The sequence below is a fragment of the Apostichopus japonicus genome, chromosome 15 (genome assembly GCF_037975245.1).
Source record: "Apostichopus japonicus isolate 1M-3 chromosome 15, ASM3797524v1, whole genome shotgun sequence".
NCBI lineage: Eukaryota > Metazoa > Echinodermata > Holothuroidea > Aspidochirotida > Stichopodidae > Apostichopus > Apostichopus japonicus.
This window is the reverse complement of record NC_092575.1, coordinates 11,399,605-11,425,640: the sequence shown is the minus strand read 5'-3', so window position 1 is coordinate 11,425,640 and position 26,036 is coordinate 11,399,605. Positions and strand designations below refer to the sequence as shown.

The following is a 26,036-nucleotide window of genomic DNA, read 5'->3' as shown; positions in this document are numbered from 1 at the left end:
CTAGTCATGATATAGCTAGCTTTAGCAATACTATGACACTGTACTAACTAGTTAATATGAAGCAAAGATTTTTAATGAATAATATTTATCTGTGACTTTGAGACCTTAATACCATGTTGCAGACCAATTAACGATTAGTTATGACGTTGTACCTCACATTGGGCCCTTCCGATAAGAGCCCCCCGAAAGGAAGTTAAAACCAGGATCTTATTCGGAAATCAATATGAGAAAGAAACATGAAACAAAATGTATTGCTTATAGTCAGCAGAACGCAAGTAGGGTATATCATACAAAAAATTAAGATACTTTGCAAAAATAAAGGCACTCACCAACGGTCTTGATATTATGTTGCTGTTCTTCCTCGACTTTACCATTGTTGTAGATACAAACATATTCACCCTCGTGTGTATATGAGAATTTGTTAATGAGCAACGATCCATCCTTATCATCAAGCTCGTAACCAGGTTTCAATACATCCGATTTGCCTTCGTGGTAGTATCCAATAGTTTCGTGGTTTCTTTTCCATAATATGAACAAAGGATTCTCATTGGTGCAGACTAACCTGACGTCATCATATGCCTTATAATATGTCGGTTTCAACAGAGTAGTGATGTAGTCCTTACTCTCATCTTCGACCATTACAACTATTTGTCTTAATGGCTTAGCTGGAATATCTATTATAGAGTTACAGATGTAAACATAAAGTCGGTCTGTCGAGTTAAGATTTGCATTCGTTGATACGAAAGCCTCGTACATGTTTCCATCAAAGGACTTAGAAGTATTAACTAATCGTGTACCGTTTGATGTGTTCCTTGTCCAGCTCAGTGACGTATGAGGTCCTGTATTTGTTTCCCGACACATAAAAAATGTCGGATCTTGCAGCTGCACCAAACAGAAGTTTCTTCCCTCGCAAACATCTACTGAAAATACCGCTGTCTCGACGCTAGCTGTAGAATAAACGAAACCCTTAGAAAACCAGATTACGTAAACAAGTAAGGGTACCTGACGTGTCGATCATGGTAGAATCTTATTCGAATGCGTATTGAAACTGTGTTCCTTTCCGTTTGTCGTTGAAGAAGATCCTGCTAAAAACAACACATTAAAAACTATAACTTATGCATTCCAACACAGGCCTATTTGCTTTTTTTCTTTCTTAGAAAACTGGTTTACATGGTACATTATGTTACTGAGTTTGGTAGGTATTATCTAAGGACGGAGTTTCTAAGCCAGGTGAAAATAATCGCAGTTTACAGCTAGGGTTATTCTTGTAACTTTATATACAACACTGACTTACCATATATAACGACTTTCTGATCTGTTGTTAATGTATGTATATTGGATACAATAACTATAACACGGTATGTTTTTTCGTCGCTGAAAGTAGTATTCCTTATCAGTAGTCCACCGGTATTGGTAATATCGTATTTCCCGGCAGAGACTCCTGACCCCACCTTCCGGCCTCCTTCAAGACTTGCGATTGGTCGTGCATTACGTGACGTTGAGTCGTACCAATACACCCTTTGAGACTGAGGAAAGTAACAATTTATGAGTGCGTCGGATCCATAATGGGCGTAAACAGTAGCAGGATAATCTGCGAGAAAAGAGTGAACAATGAGTAAGCTGTAACCTGCCCGAGCTTTCCGGTCACTTCGCCCAACAACCATTTCGCCCAACTGCCATTTCTCCCAACCAGCCTGTTCATTTCTCCCAACCAGCCTGGTCATTTCGCCTAACCAGCCTGGTCATTTCGCCCAACCTTTTTGGTCATTTCGCCCAACCTTTTTGGTCATTCGCCCAACCATTTTTTACCACATATTCAGTCAGAATAATATTCCTTTTTTTTATTTCACTAGTTCAATTTGATTTATTTTGGGTTATTTTACTTCGTGGTAGGTAAATAAATTGGGGTCCGCTCCATATCGATCGGAGTCTGACCAGGCTGGTTGGGCGAAATGGTAAAGGTTGGGCGAAATGGTTGTTGGGCGAAGTGACCAGCTTCCGATTGGCTTGAGTCAGTACAATCACATTTTTTGCTCTATTATATCCAAAGGTGTGATCTTCTGCAATCATACAACTTTTCATGTCATAGCTCGAGGAAGTTATTCTTACGTGTAAATCAGTATAAGCAATTCGTATTTGCATTTTCTCTTTTATAATTGCTTTGCTGCTGTACCTAACCTTGAAGTAATTACAAGATCAACATTTTTCTTTCTCAAAATTAGGATAAAATGTTTCTATAAAAATGTTCTCTCTAAATGAATGGTACTAACATTACCTATAATGATAAATTCATGTTGATAATCATGTCCGTCTCTGTCGGTGTATATCAACGTATACAAAGATATATGATCTATTGTAACATTGTTGATAACCATGGCGCCATCTTCATCAATATCCAGGGTACCGATGTCGCGCCCAAATCCAAATCTATGCTCGTTATCTTGAAAGTGGAGTAGAATTGAGATGACGTATAAAATCTGACATACAAAAAGCAAGCCAAAATGTTAAAGAAATTAAAAGATTCTCCAGCCAGAACATTCATACTCAGAATGGCATATCTAGCCTTTCCTTTCAAAAGTTTTTTATATGTAATTTAAAACAAAAAGACTCATAGTTTCAAAACAACCCACAATCCCCAAATGAATAAGTAATTGTTCGCTCTTATGCTTGTTTATTAACTAGTTAAAACATGTCACAAACATATTACAAATGAGTGTAGCCATAGAGTACAGCATGGTGCGGTATTCACGACTTAGCTTAGCCCACAGCCCACTGCACTACTAGCAGTAACATAAGTAGGCCTACAGCCACGGTGTGTACATTTAGGAGAGTTACTGTATTTCCAATGCATCCAGTTATATATCTCGGTATCGTAATGTACTGCACTGTAAACCAGACCCATGTTCTGCACAACTTGCTAAGGTATACTACATATAAAGGTAATATTTTTCTATATATTGCTGTTGCATCGGGAATTTTATATAAACATTAAACTGAATTTGATATTTGTATATGAACCATACAAAGCAAATTCATACATTTTTCATGTGGACAATATATATAATCCACCTAAAGCCATCTATATATATATATATATATATATATATATATATATATATATATATATATATATATATATATATATATATATATATAGATATAAGCATGGGCGTCATCGGCGGGGACATGTCCCCGACATTCTGATGAGTGGGGGAAAAAACTATCAAATGCCCCCACACATTTGGAAAAAGAGTGGTGTCGTGGCTCTATTTGGTTAGGGCTTACACATCTCAGGATTCATATCATCGAATATCCCCCAATATTGCTGAATGGAGAATTCCACCCAGATCTCGTGAGTTGGTACCCTGAGCTCTCCGACAATCTTAAGCTTAGTCTGCCTTTCTTTCGAGGCCAGTTCCAGTCATCGTCGGTTGAAGGGTATAGACAAATATTCAAGTCGATGAATCCAGCGGTACGGGCTATGTTTGGTGAAGTCGAAGTTCTCTTGCGGTTGCTCCTCGTCTCCTCCGCCAGTTCGACGGAAGCCGAGAGATCCTTTAGTGCTTCGAGGCGCATGGCTACGGAGCACCATGATTCAACATAGGCTGAACCATGTGATGGTGTGCTATACTTATTGCGAACGTCTAGCCCAGTTGAAGTTTGAGGAGTTAACAGAGAAGTTCGTTGGTTCCTCGGATTACAGTCGGAATTTCCGACTGTCGCACTTAAGTTTATCTAGGCCTATTCATTTATTCCTGTGATTGTGCATGACCTAAAAATTGAAAAATTTCGGTCAAAATTGTCATATTTACCAGTTTTCCTTGCCACTTTGTGAAATTGTATCTCACGATTCTAATACTCCACCGTACAAAACGTATTATTTGGAATACTCCAAAAACAAATGCCTAATAGAACTACCGTCATAGGCGTATGAGCCCAATCTGAAGCCCAATCTGATTTGGGGGGGGGGGGGTTGTAACGACTTTCCCGAAAAATAAAAACCAAATTTTTCGTTGAATGTGCATACCATATATGTTATATTATTAAATTATTAATAATGGCGTATGGGGATATGCACCATATTGTGGTATGACTCCCAGGACAGCAAGTCGAGAAACTCACATGCAGTCGCGGCGGATAGCTTCCTTCGCCTATATGTCCAAGGATATTTTGGGACATTGTTCCTATAGGCCAGGGGTGGGCAGCTTACGGCCCGGACATGTGGCCCGCCAGTGTTTTTTGGCGGCCCGTGAGATGTCTCAAGAGAAAGAGAAAAATCAATCTATTTTACATCATCACAAAAAACGAACTAGCTGCTTAGAATTTATCTGCACTATTGATGCTGTCAGGTAGGTTTATTATCACCATTAATTATCAACTGGACTGTACTGGACTTGACATTATGTTTTTGTGAATACAGATTAGTACACACACCTATTGCTTGTACGTCTTCGGAATCAAAGGTTTGAAATCAACATAAGGTCGTTGGTTAGGTGCGGTCCTGTCAATCGTTCACTCCTAAAATTTGCCCACCCCTGCTATAGGCCTTTATCTGAGGCCCTGGGTTCATTCCTTGACCGACTTGGTGCAATATAATGTGCTCATTTCGAAGAAAATTTATTCACAGATTGTTAGTTGTCATGGGTTTGAACAAATGAGGGGTATTCTTTCCTGAAACATAGGGCAAAATGGGGCTGGGGGTTCCAGTTCGCCGCATCATTTGCCAACTTGCACTGGGTTCTAATGTTCATGTCAATTGGAATCACTAATAAAAGAAATAATCCATCAAAAATGAAGGTCGCATGAACTTTACTGCAGATTTCCTGAGTGACGAATTTGTAATTTTCTCCCGAAATCACGCAACTAGATGGCTGCTATCCAGCCTGGCAAGTGCCATTTCCAGCGATCTTTCAGGTATTGAAATCTGAAATTTTCTTGGTACGCTGCGCGCCAACCGATGGTGGCGCTCCGCTTAGATAGTACTTACGGCCGGTTACTCGAATCGATTACGTCCCCCCCCCCACGTTTCAAATCGGATTGACGCCCCTGTATATAAGGGTTCTACTTTGTTTACTTTATGACTTTATATGGACTAAACTTTATATAAAACTTTATATTACTTATGGCCAAAAGGTTTATATATATTTTTATATGTTGGATTTTATATCTGGCCCATATTCGAATTATCTCAAGTTTGATGTTGAAGATATGAAGGGAATCCATATAAAAGTCATATCAAGTTCATATAATGTATGTAAAGATTCTACTTTATATCACCTTTATAAACATTTATAGTGGAAATCCCAAACTTTATTATTATATCTTACCACACCTATTATAAGGATATGGACGTGGAATGTTACTGATAGCCTATGTTTGGAATATTACTTCCCGAGGCTTGTAATTTAATAATTTTATGGATGTGCTAATGCGGCTTCTCATTATATTTAAACAGCCGTTTCCTTCCTTGAGAGTAAGTAAGTGTATTGTACAGTCACGGGTTGATCAATTGATCTCGCTGTACATGACATGTGATATATTGTGCTTACGGCAAACCATGTACATCACGTTATTCATTTTTAACCTTATTTTAAAAAATTATAATTTTTTGTAAACTGCCTGCCTAGTTTGATAAATTTCAATCATTAAATTGTCTCAATTTTTCTCTTGATTGTTCTCACTTGTGTAAACGCACGCCTTTCCCTTTACCTCTACACTTACCTATACATTCATACAGAGGGATATCAATTATTCCTTGAAAATATACATTGTCACTTTTTAAGATTTAATGAAGTCCTGTTAGGGATTATAAATCATCAAAAAGCAATCATACAAAAAGAAAGAAAGCTGAATTGAAAAAGTAAAAATGTATCGAAGAACATATATTTACTATATAATTGTGTATTGATGGTGGATACTCGTGGGAATAACTCACTCGTACACATGTTGAAGGCTTACCTTGATTAGACATAATTAGTAAATTTCCTTCGACTGGGTTATCGTGGTAATATTTAATTTCCCTCCAATCTCCTTGCAGCCTGCAGTCAATTTTCCAACTACTGCCGATTCGTGCATTTTGGTGACTTGTACAGTCTGTAAAAACACTTTTAGTACCTAAAACGGTTGTGTTTGGAATTAAGATGAAATAGAGTATAGTATTTCTCATCATAGTTTATTTTTGATAGAAATAGCATGTGTAAAAGTAAGTTGGCCTGACGTTTCGATCCTAACAGGGTCTTCTTCAGAGGCTAAATGACAAGCTTGTCATTGTCAACAGTTTTGTTTTATTTGTATTTAGAAATAGCAATAAGTGTTCTCTGTATTAAAAAAAACATCATTTTGGTCCTTTTTTAGTAAACCTGCATTTCAACATGTAATAAAACAGAGCAACTGAAAGAGGTATGCATTTACAAACTTCTTAATTAATTAATAGCCAGTCATGTCTTGCACCGGTCCAAACTAAACATTTACTGAAATGTAAACGGCTCATCTAATAATTGTAAAACATATTGCATTGTGGCTTACAAAATTCGATTTGAAGCAAACGTTGACGTATATATATTTTTTTCCATTTAAACGATAAAATGTAAAAACTAACATTGCAATAATACATACGTGCCTCAGCCGAAATGATTACGAAAAATAATCATGGTTTTCTCAAACACCAAGATTTAAGGCATATAAGACATATATCCCCAAGAATTATTGTGAAGGTGAAACCTATTGAACTCTATTAGTTCCAGGTTACATAAACTATTACTATTCAAAAACAAAGAACTAGACTTTTTGTCCTACCGTGTAGAATGCACATAGTGACGATTAACCATAGATGTTTTAAGACCTGCATCGTGGACGATTGAAGGAAGTTGTAATCCTGTAGAACATGAGTGAAAGAACCAAAAAGCATTAAACCTTGGACTTACCTACTGTTTGATAAAGAAGCGATGATTTCGAGCGATAACAATTACACAACATCTCAAAAATGAGAAGGTTCGCAATAGGCGATGTAAACGTTTACGATCCTGATGTAATCCCTCACTGTTGCTTATCCAAAGTAATATTATATATATATATATATATATATATATATATATATATATATATATATATATATATATATATATATATATATATATATATATATATATATATATATATATATATAAAGGCACCCCTTGGGTAAAAAGGGAGGCGAACAAAGAATTTGATGTCTCGATGGGGGCGGGGCGTTCGATGGAGCGGAAGTGTGTGAGCTCGTTGGGCTCTTCATCTTGAACGAGCTCAGAACGAAACTTAACGTGGACAGCGTTGGGTTGTATAGAGATGACGGGCTCGCAGTGATGCAAAGCCACTCCGGAAGCGAAGCGGACCGCACCAGAAAGGAGATCATCAATGCATTCCAAGCTTGCGGACTCAAAATTACGGTGGAAACAGGCAAAAAATCAGTTAACTTTCTTGATGTGAACCTGAACCTAGACACCGGAATGCACCAGCCCTACCGAAAACCCAATGACGAACCACTGTACATAAATGTGAAGTCAAACCACCCGCCAGCCGTAACCAAGCACATCCCCCCTGCAATAGAGAAACGGATATCATCGCTTTCGTCAGACCAGGACGCCTTCAACAACAACGCGCGCGTGTATAATGACGCATTGAAGAGTCGCGGGTTCGACGCAACCATTTCGTACACCCAACCCCAGGAGGGTGAGAAGGAACAGCCTAAGAGGAAAAGAAGGAACCGGAGCAGGAAGATAACATGGTTCAACCCACCTTACAGTAAAAATGTGAAAACTAACGTTGGTGCCCAGTTTCTCAAACTGGTCGACAAGCACTTCCCTCTAGGGGCAAAGCTGAGGAAAATATTCAACAGGAACATTTTAAAAGTGAGTTACAGCTGCATGAAAAATATGAATTCAATCATAAAATCCCATAATGCTAAAGTAATGAAAAAAATCAACCAAGAAACCCCCATAAGAACCTGCAACTGCAGAGATAGAGCCTCTTGCCCCCTACAGGGTGAGTGCCTTGTCAGTGCCGTGGTGTATAAGGCCACAGTTACTTCCGGTGACGATGGCACCACCAGGTCATATGTTGGGCTCACCGGGGGGGATTTCAAATCTAGATATAATAACCACACTAAGTCTTTCAGAAATAGTAAATACGAGAAGGATTCTGAGTTATCTTAACACCTATGGGGATTGAAGAGACAAAAGGTAGATTATTCGGTAAATTGGAGCATAATTAGGCAGTCCGACACCAGCGAGAATCGGGCAACTGCAACCTTTGTATAGAAGAAAAACTGGAAATCCTACGCACAAGAGGTGACACAATCAATAAGAGATCCGAGCTTATTTCTTTGTGTCGCCATGGGAACCCCAAGCTATTGAACCGTAAACGGTTGAAAAAGATCGTCGCTCTATGCGTGCGTGAAACCCAGGGTAGCAATATGGTGTAAATTGTATATCTTGTCTATATATATCTATCTATCTATCTATCTATCTATCTATCTATCTATCTATCTATCTATCTATCTATCTATCTATCTATCTATCTATCTATCTATCTATCTATCTATCTATCTATCTATCTATCTATCTATCTATCTATCTATCTATCTATCTATCTATCTATCTATCTATCTATCTATCTATCTATCTATCTATCTATCTATCTATCTATCTATCTATCTATCTATCTATCTATCTATCTATCTATCTATCTATCTATCTATCTATCTATCTATCTATCTATCTATCTATCTATCTATCTATCTATCTATCTATCTATCTATCTATCTATCTATCTATCTATCTATCTATCTATCTATCTATCTATCTATCTATCTATCTATCTATCTATCTATCTATCTATCTATCTATCTATCTATCTATCTATCTATCTATCTATCTATCTATCTATCTATCTATCTATCTATCTATCTATCTATCTATCTATCTATCTATCTATCTATCTATCTATCTATCTATCTATCTATCTATCTATCTATCTATCTATCTATCTATCTATCTATCTATCTATCTATGCTTCCTTACTCTCTTCCATTGTGGCCCAATTGGAAGAATTGTGCAGAATTGTGGTTATGTTGCTCAGTTCTAATAGAAAGATGTGATGAAGTGAAACATTACCTGTATTCAGTGTCGTTTTGAGTTGTTCCGTTAACAGCGTTGAGCCAACTAATAGAAGGATATATACATTTCTGTATTCTTAAGTTGTTTCGCCAATATCAGGAAATAACCTAATCGAGAATTCCCGGTTTCCTAATTTTGCACATAGTTGGTTTGATAACATCCCCTTTTACTTACCTTAGTAGTTTTGCAGGCGGGTGGGTGTATGTATGTATGTATGTATGTATGTATGTATGTATGTATGTATGTATGTATGTATGTATGTATGTATGTATGTATGTATGTATGTATGTATGTATGTATGTGCGTATGTGTGTATGGGTGTATGTATGTATGTATGTATGTATGTATGTATGTATGCGTGTATGTATGTATGTATGTATGTATGTATGTATGTATGTATGTATGTATGTATGTATGTATGTATGTATGTATGTATGTATGTATGTATGTATGTATGTATGTATGTATGTATGTATGTATGTATGTATGTATGTATGTATGTATGTATGTATGTATGTATGTATGTATGTATGTATGTATGTATGTATGTATGTATGTATGTATGTATGTATGTATGTATGTATGTATGTATGTATGTATGTATGTATGTATGTATGTATGTATGTATGTATGTATGTATGTATGTATGTATGTATGTATGTGTGTGTGTGTATGTATGTATGTGTGTATGTGTGTGTGTATGTATGTATGTATGTATGTATGTATGTATGTATGTATGTATGTATGTATGTATGTATGTATGTATGTATGTATGTATGTATGTATGTATGTATGTATGTATGTATGTATGTATGTATGTATGTATGTATGTATGTATGTATGTATGCGTGTATGCGTGTATGCATGTATGTATGTATGTATGTATGTATGTATGTATGTATGTATGTATGTATGTATGTATGTATGTATGTATGTATGTATGTATGTATGTATGTATGTATGTATGCGTGTATGCGTGTGTGTGTGTGTATGTATGTATGTATGTATGTATGTATGTATGTATGTATGTATGTATGTATGTATGTATGTATGTATGTATGTATGTATGTATGTATGTATGTATGTATGTATGTAAACATTCATACAGAATGGTAATTACAAGATGCTTGGAATGACTCCTCCTTAGTGACTGTTTCGCCTTACATGAATGCTTTTTTCTATGCCTGAAACTGTCTAAATTACTTCAAATTTGATATGTAAATGAAGTTTAGTGGATCTCCACTTTGACCTATGACCTTGCTCTCATTCAATTACAGACGTCATTTTTCATTTCTTCAGTTGTCATGTGAGTCACTTCCATGATTCATTACCCTTTGCAGCTTAGTATTGGTCAAAGCTAATACTCCATATAAGAAGATTTGCAGGGACCAGATCGTATAGATATACAAAAGAAAAAACACTTGTTGAGTGCACAGAACTAGAAGAACTCGAAACCTCTGTAACGTTCTACAAAAATCATTCTTTGAGATAAATATTTTTGGTTAGGATGCCGAAGGCTCAGTAACTTTTGCGATCGTGCTGGCGTGTGCGCATGCGCGTAAGTGTGTGTTTGTGACGGCTAGCTTGTAAACTCGCTATCTCAACAAACACAATATAAATCAAGTCGTACTTGGTAGGTACATACCCCATTATGTGTAGATTTGCCCTACTGTTTTTGTTCCCATCTCATGAATATTAATGAGTGGGCTGGGCTTAGAAAACTAATAAAATGCCAATATCTCTTCAAGCGTATATCCGATTTAGTTCATTCTTGGTATGTGATGTAACTACATTGTAAGTACATGTTCTCTGCAACAACAGATTAACTTTATTAATTGTTATGGCTTGGGTGGGGCTTAAAGTGAGATTGTCAAAACCAGCCTGTAAACACGATATCCCATGCAGCAACCACAAAGTTCAATCAATGTGATACTTATGAGATCGATGCCCCATGATGAGTACATGTGCCATTTTGTTCTTGGTGCTCATCTCATGAATATTAATGAGTGGGCTGGGTAAACGTAACCTTTGGTTCACACTGGTATTCTACATAATAAACACATTTTCATGACGTCTCCGACTTTATGCCATTAATATTCCTCAAATTGCAAGAAATGGCTTTTAAACACAAGACAAACACCAAGTGTTCCATGATTTGCATCCTTGGCATCCACCGTGTTACTTTATTCTTGTGCATATCATGAGTATTAATCAGTAAACATAAAATTCTTAAACAGATGTCTCTGTAATAGTATGTCTAATTAGCTTCATACATATACTTGGATATTGCAGTGTAAGTACATAGATAATTTGCTTATGAGACCATAACATTTGACCAAATTGATATTCCTGCGTGTGTCTTTTGTCTTAGTACTATGTCACTAAAATGGACTTTGTCAGCATGATAACTGATTCCTGGTATAACTTCCTTCATATGTTGCTGCATTAGTCAATAGATAATCCTCTTTATTGTTGGTGTGCACAATGTCATGTATATTAACATGTATGGCTTATACCACTGCACTATGAATATGTTTAGGCATCGTAACCACTAAACGTATTCGTTGTGTGGTTTATGATATATGCAATCTTTCATATTTTGTCGTAAATTGCAAGCAGTTCTTCTTGGACATTTTCCATTTACTGTGCACTTTTTCTCTTAACGCTCATTTTGAAGTTATCGAAGATAAAGGCTGACCTATAGTGCAGATTTACAATTATAACAGATTGTGAGAAACAGCCTAGTATCGAATAAGAACTTGTCATTGGATTAGAAATATAAGTTTGTACCTTTGACTTTCATTGTTTTGTTAACTAATATTGTAAACTGTTGTTACGTTAGTAACATCAGTAAGTGCAACCCTTGAAAATCCTTTACCAATGTATGATTTCATATGAATGTTCTTTTACTGGTAAAGATTATCGAAATCCTTCTTTATATTTCTGGGCATAAAGTATGCCTTTTCTACCAATTGATTTTCTTCCACATTACCATCATTAAAGCTATATATGATGTATTCATTCATTCTGTCTTGAAAATGTATGAATGCTGTAAAATCATGGTAATTTAACACTTTCAAAAGAAAATATAAACAGTACCGTCAATCATTTTATACTTTTTGTGAAACACGACACAAATTGTCTTCACCTCATTGCAAATTTTTCGATGTTTCTCAACAGCTATATCGGACAATTTTTCCAGTGCAAATAATATGTCTATATACTGTCCTCTCATATCGTGCTTCCTTGAATCACTCGGGTAGTGGGAGGGAGGACCGGTGAAAAGAAACCCTGACAGGAAAGAAGAAGGAATTCAAACGAACCCTGTCCTGGGAGGGAGAAGGGCGTCAGATTGCCATATTTGAGCGTCGAGAGGACGGTGCCATATCAAAGAAAATTGTTCCCCAAAACCTCAACAAAAAGGCCATGGTTTGGCTTGGTTCCATGTGGACTCTCCTTTGGGAGCTATACCGCTATGAATTGCTGCACCTCGGCTCTGTTGCTCCTTGCTATACGCAACTGACTGGCAATAATGAAGTCTCTAACCTTTATCTGCAGAGAGAAAAACAAACATTTTAAAATTGCTGAAACTGTTCGGATGAGTGCAGAAGCTTTTATGCATAACATCCCCACTGAAAGGGGGAAAAACTTAAATAGAAGCACAAATCATTTCTATACTCCTTGGGTTTTGTAGGCCTCTAGTAAGTACCAATGACTTGAACGAACGTTAAGTTCCATTCCAACATTGTCCTCTGAGTTGCTATGAACCATCCAACCAAACCTATTTCTTTGCGTCTCGTCACTGTTATAAACCCTATACCCCCATTGTCATGGCGCAACACCTGCCCCGGTGCCCCTACCCAATGGCTTAGCCTCGTTTTATAGGTCTACTGTATATACCCCAACTATAGCACGCTATCATAAAAAAGTTTCTTGAGATTACGTAATCGACCTGCCTTGGTCGTTAAATGGCCTCTTTTTACCAATTAGTCTGCAGCGCCTGCCGCATACTTTTTTCTTGTATGAGGGTCTTTGTGTAAATGCTGTATGATTAACTACACTGTAGACATGAACATTTTTCCACACAACAGTGTTGTCACAAGGAGCCTAATTGTGTTAAGAAACTATGCAGGCTAATTGTACAGCCTGAGGTCGATTTACGACCGCGGCAGGTCGATTCCGTAATCACAAAACTTTCTTAGCTATAGCGTGTTATAATTGGAGCCAATAAAGCAGATCTTTAATCCAACAAATTGTATGATGACCTTATTCTCCTAAGGCAGTGCTGGTAGTCGAGAAACCAAGCGTACGTATTAATTACCCTCCCATGAAAATATGCTGGGCGGAATCTGAAAACAATTTGAGACCATTTGATATGTTGGTTTATCTCCTAGTTGCTTTTCCGCAACGAAGCGCTTATAATGGGTGAAAGAACGACGATGTAAATACCTTCCAAGCATGCAACCGAACACTTCAGTCCACCTCAATTTTTCTTTTAAAATGTTGACTTCCCATTTCCAGAAATCCATAAAATACAACTAGCCTGGACACTCAGAATGAAAAGACATCATTTTACTCACGGTGCGCTCTTTGAGTCACTCATTTTGTAACAACCTTTGTACGCGTTCTGCCAATCCTATTCGTTCAGATTTTAAAGTTACTGAAATATATTGTCGTTGTTTTACAAAATATGCTTATACACGTATATACTTTTATATTTATTTTAATACCTAGGCCTATAGATACTTTAACAAGTAAACTTTCATCAATATATAAATACCTATATATTACTCTTACAAGTTAAAACGAAGGCTTCTCAAACGGCTCCCGAAAAACAGGAGACGGCCCTCGAAAAACGGGTGCCTGTGGCTCCCAGAGGGGCACTCCCCAGCATAACGATTATATCATATCATATGGTCGCGTTACCACTCGTTTTGCAACAATCTCTTTCATCTTGAATTACCTTGGCTCCGATGCATGGTATCTTCTAGATACATCTGACACTCCCGATAAGCGCTTTTAATTAGTGCCGCTTGACCGTTGCGAAGGCTAAGTTGTTTGGGACATATCACGTAGGCGTGTATACATTGCAGGTCTTTCAACTATTGCTGTTGGTACTATGACTTCTCTTACAAACGGGAGCGCTAGGATGTTAGCGTGTATACGTGTATGGCAAGCCAAATGCTCAATAAATCGAAAAACATGAATTTTCGGTCAAAAAACCATGTTTATCGACCGATAAACCATGTTTATCACTCGAAAAACCATGTTTATCGACCAATAAACCATGTATATCGACCGATAAACATGGTTTGTCACCGAAAAACCATGATTATCGGCAGATAAACAAAAATCTCGAAAATCCATGTTTGTCGGCGATAAACCATGTTTATCGGTGATAAACCATGTTTTTCGACAGATAAACATAGTTTATCGAAGATAAACCATGGTTTTATATTGGCGACTGATGAAAATTTATCGGAACTACTTCCAAAACTCTACATGTTATGTTAGTATATATACATATGATAAACCTTTGGTTCCGAAGCCGCACGTGGGCGGGCCGTACCCAAACTTCGTTAGATTCCGGCTCTATCCATAATTAGGAACAACGAAATATGACCCCTGTTACCGGTGTGAGACTGTTCATGGTGTGCTTACGGTTGTATCTCCTGATACATTCTGCGTTGGCGCCTTTTCCGAATAGGATCCTCGGATGGATTGAATGTAACGTAAGGACGGACTTAACGACACATTATAAGACTCGCAAATTTTCGCTAATTTTCATCAGCTCACAATCAAGAGGAAGGTAAATCATGTGAATCCTCCCTTATATAGAGCCTTTGGAAGACCTAACTGAAAATCCGATCATTTTCTGGCTATTTTGAGCTGCAGAACTGCATCAGAAAATTTGCTCAACGAATGGTAAAGTGAAAGAGTTATCCTAACATAGCCTAAGCTTACGGTGTTTTGCTACTACTGTACCTCGGCCCAAAGCTCCAAACTACAGAATCCTACAGGCCGTCAATCGAAGCCGTTGGACTAATTATCATCGCTCAGAGTCCTGTGGGACAGTTATCGACATAAATCGGTCCGGTGATTCCTAACAATGTCTACACGCTCCAACACAAAAGAAAAGGAAATCTCAGAGATTGTCACTCAAGTGGTTACAAAAGTAATCGCAAGCCAAGATTTCGAGCTAAAGCTGCAAGCTTGTATTGATCGAGCTCTGGATAAAAAACTGGATAAGTTTTTGAAGCAGATCGAGATAAATTCTGGCATAATACATGACCTCGAAGTGGAAGCCGAGAAACCTTCTTCAGAACTGAAAACCATGCAGGACGAGATCTCGGAATTGACAGACAAACTCAACAACTCAATTGAACCAGCTGGAACAGTACTCCCGAAGAAACTGCATTCGTGTGTTTGGTGTGGAGGAGAAGCCGAACGAAAATACTGACGTCATCATGATGGACCTCGCATCACAGCATCGGGGACTCAACCTGAATCCAACAGACATTGATAGGTCGCATCGGATCGGTAAGAAAGAGCCGGGTAAACCCAGGGCAATAATCGTCAAATTCCAGAACTACAAAACCAGAGAACTATGCATAAAGAACAGGCGGAAATTGAAAGGCACCCGCCTTGTAATACAGGAGGACCTAACGAAGGCGAACCAAGAGCTACTACAGGCGACGAAAAACACCACCCTGGTCAAAGCAGCCTGGTCACACGATGGGAAAGTCATCGCACTGGTAAGCAAGAACAACACCGAGTTCCCAACCCTCTGTTGACAATATCATACACAGACTTTCCAGCTTACTGCGGAATTTTCAACGGTAGTTTTGACTTCTCTTAGCCCTTGGTCTATTGTAAGCCTTTATATTATGCAGTAAGGCTATTCCATAGAGTAAAAAGGAGTTTCTATTATGCTCTCTGGCTATTTCCTATGACTTTAATGGTCTTCTGTATAGACCCCGACTATTATAGATAAGTACAATTTGTAGTCTCTAAAAGTGCATGACTTGTATCATGACCCTTTCTGAAGCCGAATTGAAAGTCCAAAAGGGTATCATTGTTGTCCAAGAATATTCTCAGACGTTTCTCGATAGATCTTTCTAGCCGTGTATTAATACAAGGTAGCAAGCTGATCGGCCGGTAATTTTCTGGAAGGGTATGATCCCCCTTTTTAAAAATCGGGATGACTTTTGCAACTTTCAGGGCATCTGGATAAGTACCAGACGTGAGCACAAGGTTGAAAATATGACAAAGAATTGGAACAATAACATGTGAGATGGATTTCCAAATTTTAGGAGAAATACCATCGATACCAGGTGATTTTCCATCTTTTAGGGAATGGATTTCTTTGTAGATTTCTTCAGAAGTGACGGGCGAAAGAAATATAGTATTTGGAGTACCAGGCTGCATGAACTGCATAGGATCAGAACCATTAACAATATCATGAACAAGTTTGTTGCCAATGGTTGAGAAATAATCATTGAAAGCATTAGCAATGCCAATGTCATCAGTAATGGTTGCATTGTCATAAGTGATATTATTAACTATAGAGGTAGAATTCCTTTTCTTTTAGCAAAAAAGTCCATTTATTATAACCGGAAAAAGATCCAGTATTCATACAGTAATAATAGCAACAAAAAAAGCAGGGTGGAACGACCCTCCCCCTCCTCCCCTTCCCCAAAAAAGGTAATAAAACAATTCTCCTGTGGGCAAATGGTTCTTGCGGTAGCCGTACTTTCGGAAGTTGCCGTCGTTAACCCTTAAGCCCACGTCTGGGCCGCAAGTGACCCCCTCTTCCCCTGGCCACTGCCAGTGGGTACCTCAACTTTTGGGCAGTGGTATGCAGGGGCACTGGGGCGTGACAACCCCGCGCTGTTGCGAACAAGATTTAGAACAAACTCTGGCACTTGTTCACGCCATACTGAAAATAATCGACACTTGCCGAGGGTTGTATAACCTCCATGATGATTGCTGAGGTTGCGGATTTCTGAAGTACTTAGCGGACTTAGCTTGTGTCGTGAGATCGGTGTCAGAACGATGACGGTGTACTGAGCCTGTGCGTTGCCGATTATTATTCCGCACTAGTCCATGTGCGGATTGTGCGGGACCGTAGCTATGTTTTTAGGCGATAAACATGATTTATCGGCGATAAACATGGTTTATTGGCGACAAACATGGTTTATCGGCGATAAACCATGTTTTTCGATAGATAAACATGGTTTATCGGCGATAAACCATGTTTATCGCTGAAAAAACATGGATTATCGCAGATAAACATTGATTTTCACAGAAAACCATGTTTATCGCTTGAAAACACAGTTTGTGGCCGATAAACCTTGTTTTTCGATTGAAAAACCATGTTTATCGCCGAAAAACCATGTTTTTCAGTGATAATCTATGTTTTTCAAGCGATAAACATAGATTCTCGCAGATAAACCGTGTTTATCAACCAAAAATCCATGTTTATCGGTCGATAAACATGGTTTTTCGATCGAAAAACATGCATTATCGATCGATAAACATGGTTTTTCGACCGATAAACCATGTTTTACGATTTATTTAGCAATTGGCTTGCCATATACGTGTATACGTATACACGTACATGTGTGATATTATTAGATGGGAATGTACATTCCCATCTGCAGTTTGTGTACCATGTAATGTGAAACTAGTGAGACTCTCAAACAGATCAAAAGCAAAGCTCCCGAAACGGCCGGAAAAACAGACAATATGTATATATGTATAGTTCGAGTCACTCCAAGATTAATGGTTGTCGTCCAGTTACAATTGTTGTTGACATTTGACAATTCATTATCATGGACGTTAAATATGAATCTAAGAGACTGACTTCGGTCAGCTTGCGGCTTCGATAAGCCAATTAGGATCTAAAATACATTACATAAATATATATATGTAAATATATATATATATATATATATATATATATATATATATATATATATATATATATATATTATTACTATTATTTTTATAAAACGGGGCTCCCGAAACGGCTCCCGAGTTGGCCCCCAAAAACGGGGGCCCTCAAGTACAGAGGTTCTGCCGGGATATAAAACAGACCACTCTTTTGTTACAACTCAGTTTAGTTTGAATGATTTACCAAGAGGGAAAAGTTATTGGAAATTTAATAATTCACTTTTGAAGGATATTGATTATATCAACATGGTTAAAGGTACAATAAATGAGGTTAATTAAACAATATGCTGCTACCCCTATAATCCAGAGCGAATCTCTGATATCCATCCTCGTGATTTGAATTTCCTTATCAGTGATAACTTATTTTCGACGTTCTTTTATTAGAGATACGGGGGAAATCAATTTCATACTCTTCATTTAAGAAAAAGTAAGGTAGTCGCAGGGAATCTGACCTTTTCACCGAATTGAAAATCTTGAGCGCCAGCATAACATTTTTCATCTGAATCATCTTGAGATTCTCAAAGACAAAAATAAAGAGCTTGAATCTTTGCGTAAAAGAAAGATGGAGGGGCCATGTTGCCGTCCATGGTCAAATGGTTCGAAACTGGTGAAACCCCTCCTCGTATTTCTTGAGTCTAGAGAAAAGAAATTGTGCAAATAAAACGATTCAAACAATTACTGGATCGGATGGAAGTCGTAAATTTACCAACACGGCCATTTTAGATGAAACTTATGGTTTTTACAAAAGTTGTATGATACAAGAAATGCCCATGATGTTATGTTACAAGACTTTGTAAAAACTGATAATTTTACTTGTTTACATGATGAACAAAGTAAGGGTCTTGATGGCCCAATAAAGCATGATGAACTTCTAAGTGCCCTCAAAAAGATGAGTAATAATAAGAGTCCTGGTTTAGATGGTTATACTGTTGAATTCTATGTTTTTTTAACGATCTCTCGTGGTTTTTATTAAGGTAACTAAATGAATCCTATGATACTGGTTGTCTTTCAATCACATAAAGACGTTGTTTAATTACATTGCTTCCAAATGGGCAAAAACCACACCATCTCTTAAAAAACTGGCGTCCAATCTCTCTCCTTAATGTATCCTACAAGCTTGCATCATCATGTATTGCCAACAGGTTAAAGCATGGTTTACCTCATTTGATTAGTTCGGATCAGTCAGGGTTTATGGCAGGTAGATTCCTTGGGGAGAATATAAGACAGGTTTACGATATTATGGGTTAAACTGAGTTAAATAATATTCCAGGTCTCTTACTCTTAATCGATTTTGGAAAAGCATTCGACTCAGTTTCACATGAATTTATTTTCAAAACGCTAGATTTGTTTAATTTGGGGGAAGGCTTTAAAAGATGGATCTCAGTTTTTTACAACAATGCACAATCGTCAGTCTTAGTCAATGGCCACATGACCCGATTTTTTTATATTAAATCGGGATGCCGTCAAGGGGATGGTCTTTCACCTTATATTTTTCTTCTGTGTTCTCAGATTTTAAACATTGTCATTAATAATTGTGTGGATATTAAGGGTATCATCATAGGTGCTATTGAATATAAAGTTTTACAATATGCCGATGACACAACTATTATTTTAGATGGCACTGAAAATTCTCTTTCACAAACTTTCAAGCTTCTGGAAAAATTCCATAATATATCTGGTTTGAAAAATAACATGGATAAAACCAGTGCTGTTTGGATAGGATAAAAAAAAAGGTAGTAATGATGTTTTATGTAAGAATTATAACTTATCTTGGGTTGGAGATAATATATTCAGTTATCTTGGAGCAACATTGTGTACACAATTGGATGTTACTGTGAATGTAAATTATGTTACTACTATGCAAGCTATTACAAAAAAAAAATCACCTCTGGTCAAACAGGTTTTTGACAGTTTTAGGTAGAATAGTTGTGTTTAAATCTCTTTTGTTGCCAAAACTGAACCATCTCGTTCTTTCAATTCCAACCCCAAGTAAAGAAATTATCAAGTAGATTAATTCCAAGTTTTATAACTTTATATGGGGAGGTAAAGTAGGTAGGATCAGTAGAAATCAAATGACGCTTCCCGTTACAAAAGGGGGTGCTGGCATGATTCATTTTGAACCTTTCGATAAGGCACTTAAGATTACTTGGATTCGTAGATTGCTTAAATATAACATTGCCAGTAAGGTGTATAATTTATATAAAGTGAATACTCCTAATTGTATTTTTGATTACTCTTCTGGTACTTAGGGATAGAGTTTTAAAGAAAGTAAAAATACCCTTGGAAAAGTGTTTTTTTCAGCCTGGAAGGATTTCACCGTTTCGCTCAATCCCCAAAATATTCATGAGGTGTTAAGTTCCAGTATTTGGCACAATGAACAAATTAAGGTTGGTAATATATGCATTTTGTATAAATATTGGCAAAGACATGGTATATTATATGTCAACGATCTGATAAATTCTAAGGATGAGTTCTTATCTGCTGATGAGATTTATACAAAATATGATGTTAGAACAAATTTTCTTCACTTGCATGGTATTAAAAAGGCAATAGAGAAATACTTTTCTGGTCTATTAGGTCAGAGAAATAATTCTCTTGCACTCCCATTTCAAGACTTTCATATAAAAACTGTTCTTGTATGGATCCAAAAGGGTGTAAAAGGTTTTATAATATTTCATTAACAAATAATACGGTCCAATATAAATGTATTCACTTCTTTCTGAAGTAGATTGGTATAAGGTGTGCTCATACAACTGGAAATGTACTTCTGAGGTGAAGCTCCGTTGGTTCCAATTTCGTCTTCTTAACAGAATTTTAGGGACAAATACTCTCATGGTTAAAATTGGCAAAACCAATGATCCATTGTTCACTTTTTTGTGGTGTGGCAGATGAGAGTTTAATTCATTTATTTTGGGATTGTGGCTTCACCCAGAAATTATGGAGGCATTTTCAAAACTGGGTTCAAATCAAAATGAATATCAATATTGCAGTTTGTAAAGAGCTTGTTATGTTTGCAAATTATTTGTACAAAGACTATGTGTTTAATAACATCATTCTGGTTCTGAAATTTTGTGTTTACAGAACTAAGGTTAAAAATGAGAAACCTTCCTTAAGCTATGGTAAAATTGATTTAAAGAATTTTTATCTAAAAGAAACGTTTATGTATCAAACTAATTGTAAGCAAAATGCTTTTGATATCAGATGGCATAACTGGAAATCTTTATTTGAAGTTTAATGATTTATTGGTTGTTGTTGATAATATTGACTAATGGTCATAAAGTATATGTTATTATGAATTGTACATTGTTTGGACTCTTGATGGAATGCTAAAAATAAACGGGGGCCCCGAGTTGGCCCCGTTTGAAGTCCTGAGAGGGGGGGGGGGGGTTGAAGTAGCACGATATATACTACTGTTAAGTATATCTCAAAGCTATGTAGGCTACACTATTTACAAGATACCTGTTGACATTTGAGAATGAGAGTCAAACTTAAGTATTTATATATGTCCCGCTCCAGTCCATTTCTTTATCTCAAATTTTCATTTACAAAATCAAAACCTTTAGAAAAAATTATAAATATGTTATATGGTGTGCCCCGCTCTTGAAATGTAATCAACTACGAGGAGGGGCCAACATTTTATATTTGCAGTTGTCCAAATTTATAGACAATTTCAAGAGTTGAAATGGGGATAAGTGTGAAAGGAAGAAGGTAACTTTCTGTCTTCTAACCGCTGGAGTTCAATCGGTCCATTGGTAAGACGGACTTTCGCAGAGTTTCTCATGAGAAACTGCCTGTCTTCCCGTCGGTGTATATATATATATATAAATATATCAAAGATGTGGTGCAGTGGTTTTAGGTATTCCTATGAATACTTTTTTTAAGAGGCATTCTGTTGGTAGACGTAATACTTATTCCAAGGAGAACAGCATTCCACAATTTTAGTTGGGAACCATATCTCTGTGCCTTGTCCCTAAGTCGATAACATTCTTGATCGCCGTATGTCACCTGTTCAGTTGACTGGATTAACACTCAATTCATCCATATCAGGATGTCACATTAGAATCAGAAACTCTAAACTAAAAGCCTGAAACTCTTAACTGTCTGTCATTTGAACTTCAAAACAATTCTTATGCTCCTCTCTTGTGCATCTTATTATAGTCAGCTCTAAGAAATGCCTAATATAGTTCCTAATAGTAAGTTATTGTTCAGATGCAGCCATCTCGAAAGCAAGTATGTTAAGCCAGTTAAGGCTAGGAATTAGACAAATCCCCTTTATTTCATTCCGCTCAAGAATGCTAAGGATCTGGGGATAGTTTAAATATTGCTGCTAGATAGTCAGTCACACGTTAACATCTCAGGTGACCACTTCGTTAGGAGGGGCGGAAAGAATTCAGGCAAAGACGCCCGAAATAGTTAGTTACACACGGCACAGGAAAATGGTATTTTATACCCAGATTTTTATTAAATTATTGGCTGAGTGTGTTCTAAATTATAACATGTGGAACTTTCAGTATTAATAGCCTGGAAGGGGCAGCTTTTTTTCTTTGGTGACACAGGAGTTTATCACAGTAGCTGGTTCATGATGCCTTCACGGTAGGTGTTCGTAAAAAGCTTTAAATTCGTGTTGCAGTCTTCTTGAATTGTGATTGTTTTGAATAATAATATTAATAATAAATTATATTTCATATAGCGCTTAATACAGCGTTTCAAAGCGCTTTACAAAGTCGGAAAGAGACACAGGAAACCAATGGGAAAATGAAACTAGGAATCAAACCGAAATGTTTTAAGTTGTCTCTTGAAAGTACAAAGGGAGGGAGAGTCACGAAAGTGAAATGGGAGTTCGTTCCAAAGAGAAGGTGAGTAGTATAGTATGCCCTTTTCGCACCCCTTTTGGAGGTGGAGGTGGAGGTGGAATGAGGTGGATTAGTTGGGGCGTCCTTCGTGTAGGGTACGGTGCTGTCAGCCCTATGAGAGGTTCGAACAATGAACTCATTGCTTTTATTATATTTATTATTTTTAACTTTGCTTTATCCTATTTAAGTATTTAAAAATATAATAATAATAATAATAATAAAAATAGCTTATTAAACTTCATGATTGTTAAAACACAACAAACGCAAACAAAGCAGATAAAACAAAAATGTTGAAATATTTTAATCATTTATTTTCCTTTAAAAGATTACTTTCAAAAAATGATTGAACAAACAAAGTTCCAGTTATGTTTCAGAACAATTATTTTACAATGTGTCTAAAAGTTATACGTTAACGGAGAGAAAAATGCCAGGCAACAGTGAAACGTATGACGCCAATAAATTTTCTCTTTTATATAGCTAATGTACGGATGACTATAATTAATTGTTGATTAAAAAATGTTTTGTTTTTAATTTTTAAATGATTTACCACATTTTGTGACTTTCCTCCTTGATTTTTAACATTAACCAATGTTTTCTCATCCTGTACTGTTTTGAATTTTATCTGGAAACCTATTTTAAAAGTATGATAACGGGTTAGGAAGTATAAACCAATGGAATATGAACGACTTTAACCTTTATCGGGTACTTTACTGGTAAGGTACATTTTTTTTTTATTCGAAAAGTATGATAACTAAAGAAGTTAAGAGTCATTCGATGAACATGTTCAACTGATGTACTTGTATTACATAATATTCTAATAATATACTACAAATCGTTTGTTGTCAATATACCGAGAAGTTACAAAAGGCAATATACAGTAAATACATATTTGCAAATATCCAGTTTGTGGCTTAACAGGATCTAGTAAATAAATATTAAAACAATTTCTGAGGGTGGATTAAAGTTATGTATATAACTAGATTAATATTTTTGGACATACTATGCATGACTAAAAGTAACAAAGTAAACAAAAATCACTTAACATACACTCTGTGAAATAAAGTGATATAGAATCTCGTTCTAACCATAAATGTCTTCGCTCGTTTACATTGTTTATAATGTACCAGTCAGTTTTCCCGAGTTAATTTGCTTGTATATTAAATAATCCAAATGATTTTTTTTGACAAATGATTTGTAACTTTCCACTTATGAAAAATGGTTTCCTTCTTAAAGGAGTTAAAATATATTTGTATTACTAATTATATTCCTTTCAACATTTACTTCGTTTTTGGTTCCCACTATTTTAGTAAAATCTAAAAGTTTCATCAAATTATACTTACTACTACCAAGTTTTTAAAATGCACGTGTATGTCCACAGTTATGTGGACATAGTGCATTGTTTGATCCAATGAGTGATACTTTTACAAGCAAACGATTAACATTGGAATTTAGTTAATCATCTAAGAAGTCTTGTTCACATAGGTTTCTCTTCACTGATTTCTGCCACGTTACAAATTTTATCTCGCATAGAGATAAAATATAATAGATTATTGTAATGCTATCCCTGTCTATGATTATATCATAGAATGATTAAGCCCATACTTTGTATTATTGTTTCTTCTTTAATTTATACAGTAGCTTGGATCATGGTAGATGGATACATCGCATACACAGGTTACTGTAGCCAACCACAAGTTGGATTCTCCCGTCGTCTCTGATTGTACTCTCTGTCACTGGAAAGACAAATGAGTGTCAAGATAGATGGCGTCATCACCGACATAACTAAGGGAGGAAAGTTCAGCAATTGTTGTCATGATTGTTAATAGTCTCAAGGTCGAAAGAAGGTTACATTTCCGTGATTGCTACAGCTTTCATTATCTGGCTCTAGAAATACTCTCATGGTGATAAACAATACGGTGGCTTACGTGGCTTACGTGGTGAATGGTAAGATGAATGAGTGCTAACCATCATTGAGGATTCATAATGATAAATAGACAGAGATGGAATCATCAAATAATGTACAGGGATATATTCCTACTGTAGGTTATTGCATTTTTTATAACTACGATTTTTACAGTTTTGTAATAATATTTCAATATTGCAAATGGCTTGACTTTACTTGAAGGCTACGATATATCAATCAGTATAAAGTATGAACTATGTGTATAGTCGTATGGTGTTGACCTAGTAATAAATCTTGTTATGGCATAAAATGTTGACCATTCTAATCTTACTACAACAAATAAGTTACAATAGTATTCATTGGTTGGATCATACTTTTCGAGATGACGGAATGAGTAAGAATTGTTGGTGCTATGCTTTTTCGTGTCCAAAACAATAAACAAAGTGTTTTACACCATATCATTATTTATAGTAAGTAATGTGTATTTTATCGGAAGTTTTATGACAGAAATTAGTCGTTGAGATCAATGATGTTGCTTATTATACAAAATCTTTGACCAGCTTGACCAAATTAAACTTTAATTATTGCACTTTTAATACAGTTCTACTTTTTAATATAATTTACATCAAGAAACCATGTTTACCCAAAATGTCCATGGCAATAGTGAAATATCATGACGCTCATGAGGTATATTCCCGTGACCAGTTAAACTCACATTGATAGAACAATAGTGCATTGTTCAAAACTAAATCAAGTATAAGTTAGATACTATAGACTGCAAACATTTAAAATTGAACATATGCCTCATTTATTTCGATTTTTCATGGTATTGTTTTGTATTTTGTTCAATGTATCTACAGTATCCAGGGGCATATCCATGATTTTCTAACCCGGGGGCGCGAATTACTATCTAAGCGGAGCGCCACCATCAGTTGGTGCGCAGCGCACAAGAAAAGTTCTGGTTTTGACACACCCCAGATCACCGGAAACAGCACTTTTTGGGCTTGATATGACCAACAAGATGTACACTTTTGCCTGAGAACCGAGAATTTTCCCAATAGTTTTTTTTCATCCATAACCATTTTGAAGATTGTCACCAGTCACACATTATGTTCGACCTCGTCGCATCTCATGTGGACCATTGCTTTTTGTAGGGGATTCTACGTCGCGGCC

General features: G+C 36.5%; 1 protein-coding gene across 5 annotated transcripts in view; it reads right to left on the bottom strand.

The window, feature by feature from the left end:
- Nucleotides 1-26,036, bottom strand: part of LOC139981506 (uncharacterized) — a 95,573-nt gene that overhangs the window by 2,695 nt on the left and 66,842 nt on the right. For 2 of the 5 annotated variants that reach the window (XM_071993948.1, XM_071993952.1), the window contains 3 exons: nucleotides 2,276-2,440; nucleotides 1,295-1,591; nucleotides 330-947 (listed from right to left, as the gene is read on the bottom strand). In XM_071993948.1, the coding sequence (XP_071850049.1) occupies nucleotides 330-947; nucleotides 1,295-1,591; nucleotides 2,276-2,440 (1,080 nt within the window). Of the gene's footprint in view, nucleotides 1-329; nucleotides 948-1,294; nucleotides 1,592-2,275; nucleotides 2,441-5,958; nucleotides 6,115-6,795; nucleotides 6,875-7,773; nucleotides 7,817-9,149; nucleotides 9,213-12,475; nucleotides 12,665-26,036 lie in introns of those variants that run through there. The other 3 variants (XM_071993951.1, XM_071993949.1, XM_071993950.1) reach the window with 3 other exon arrangements.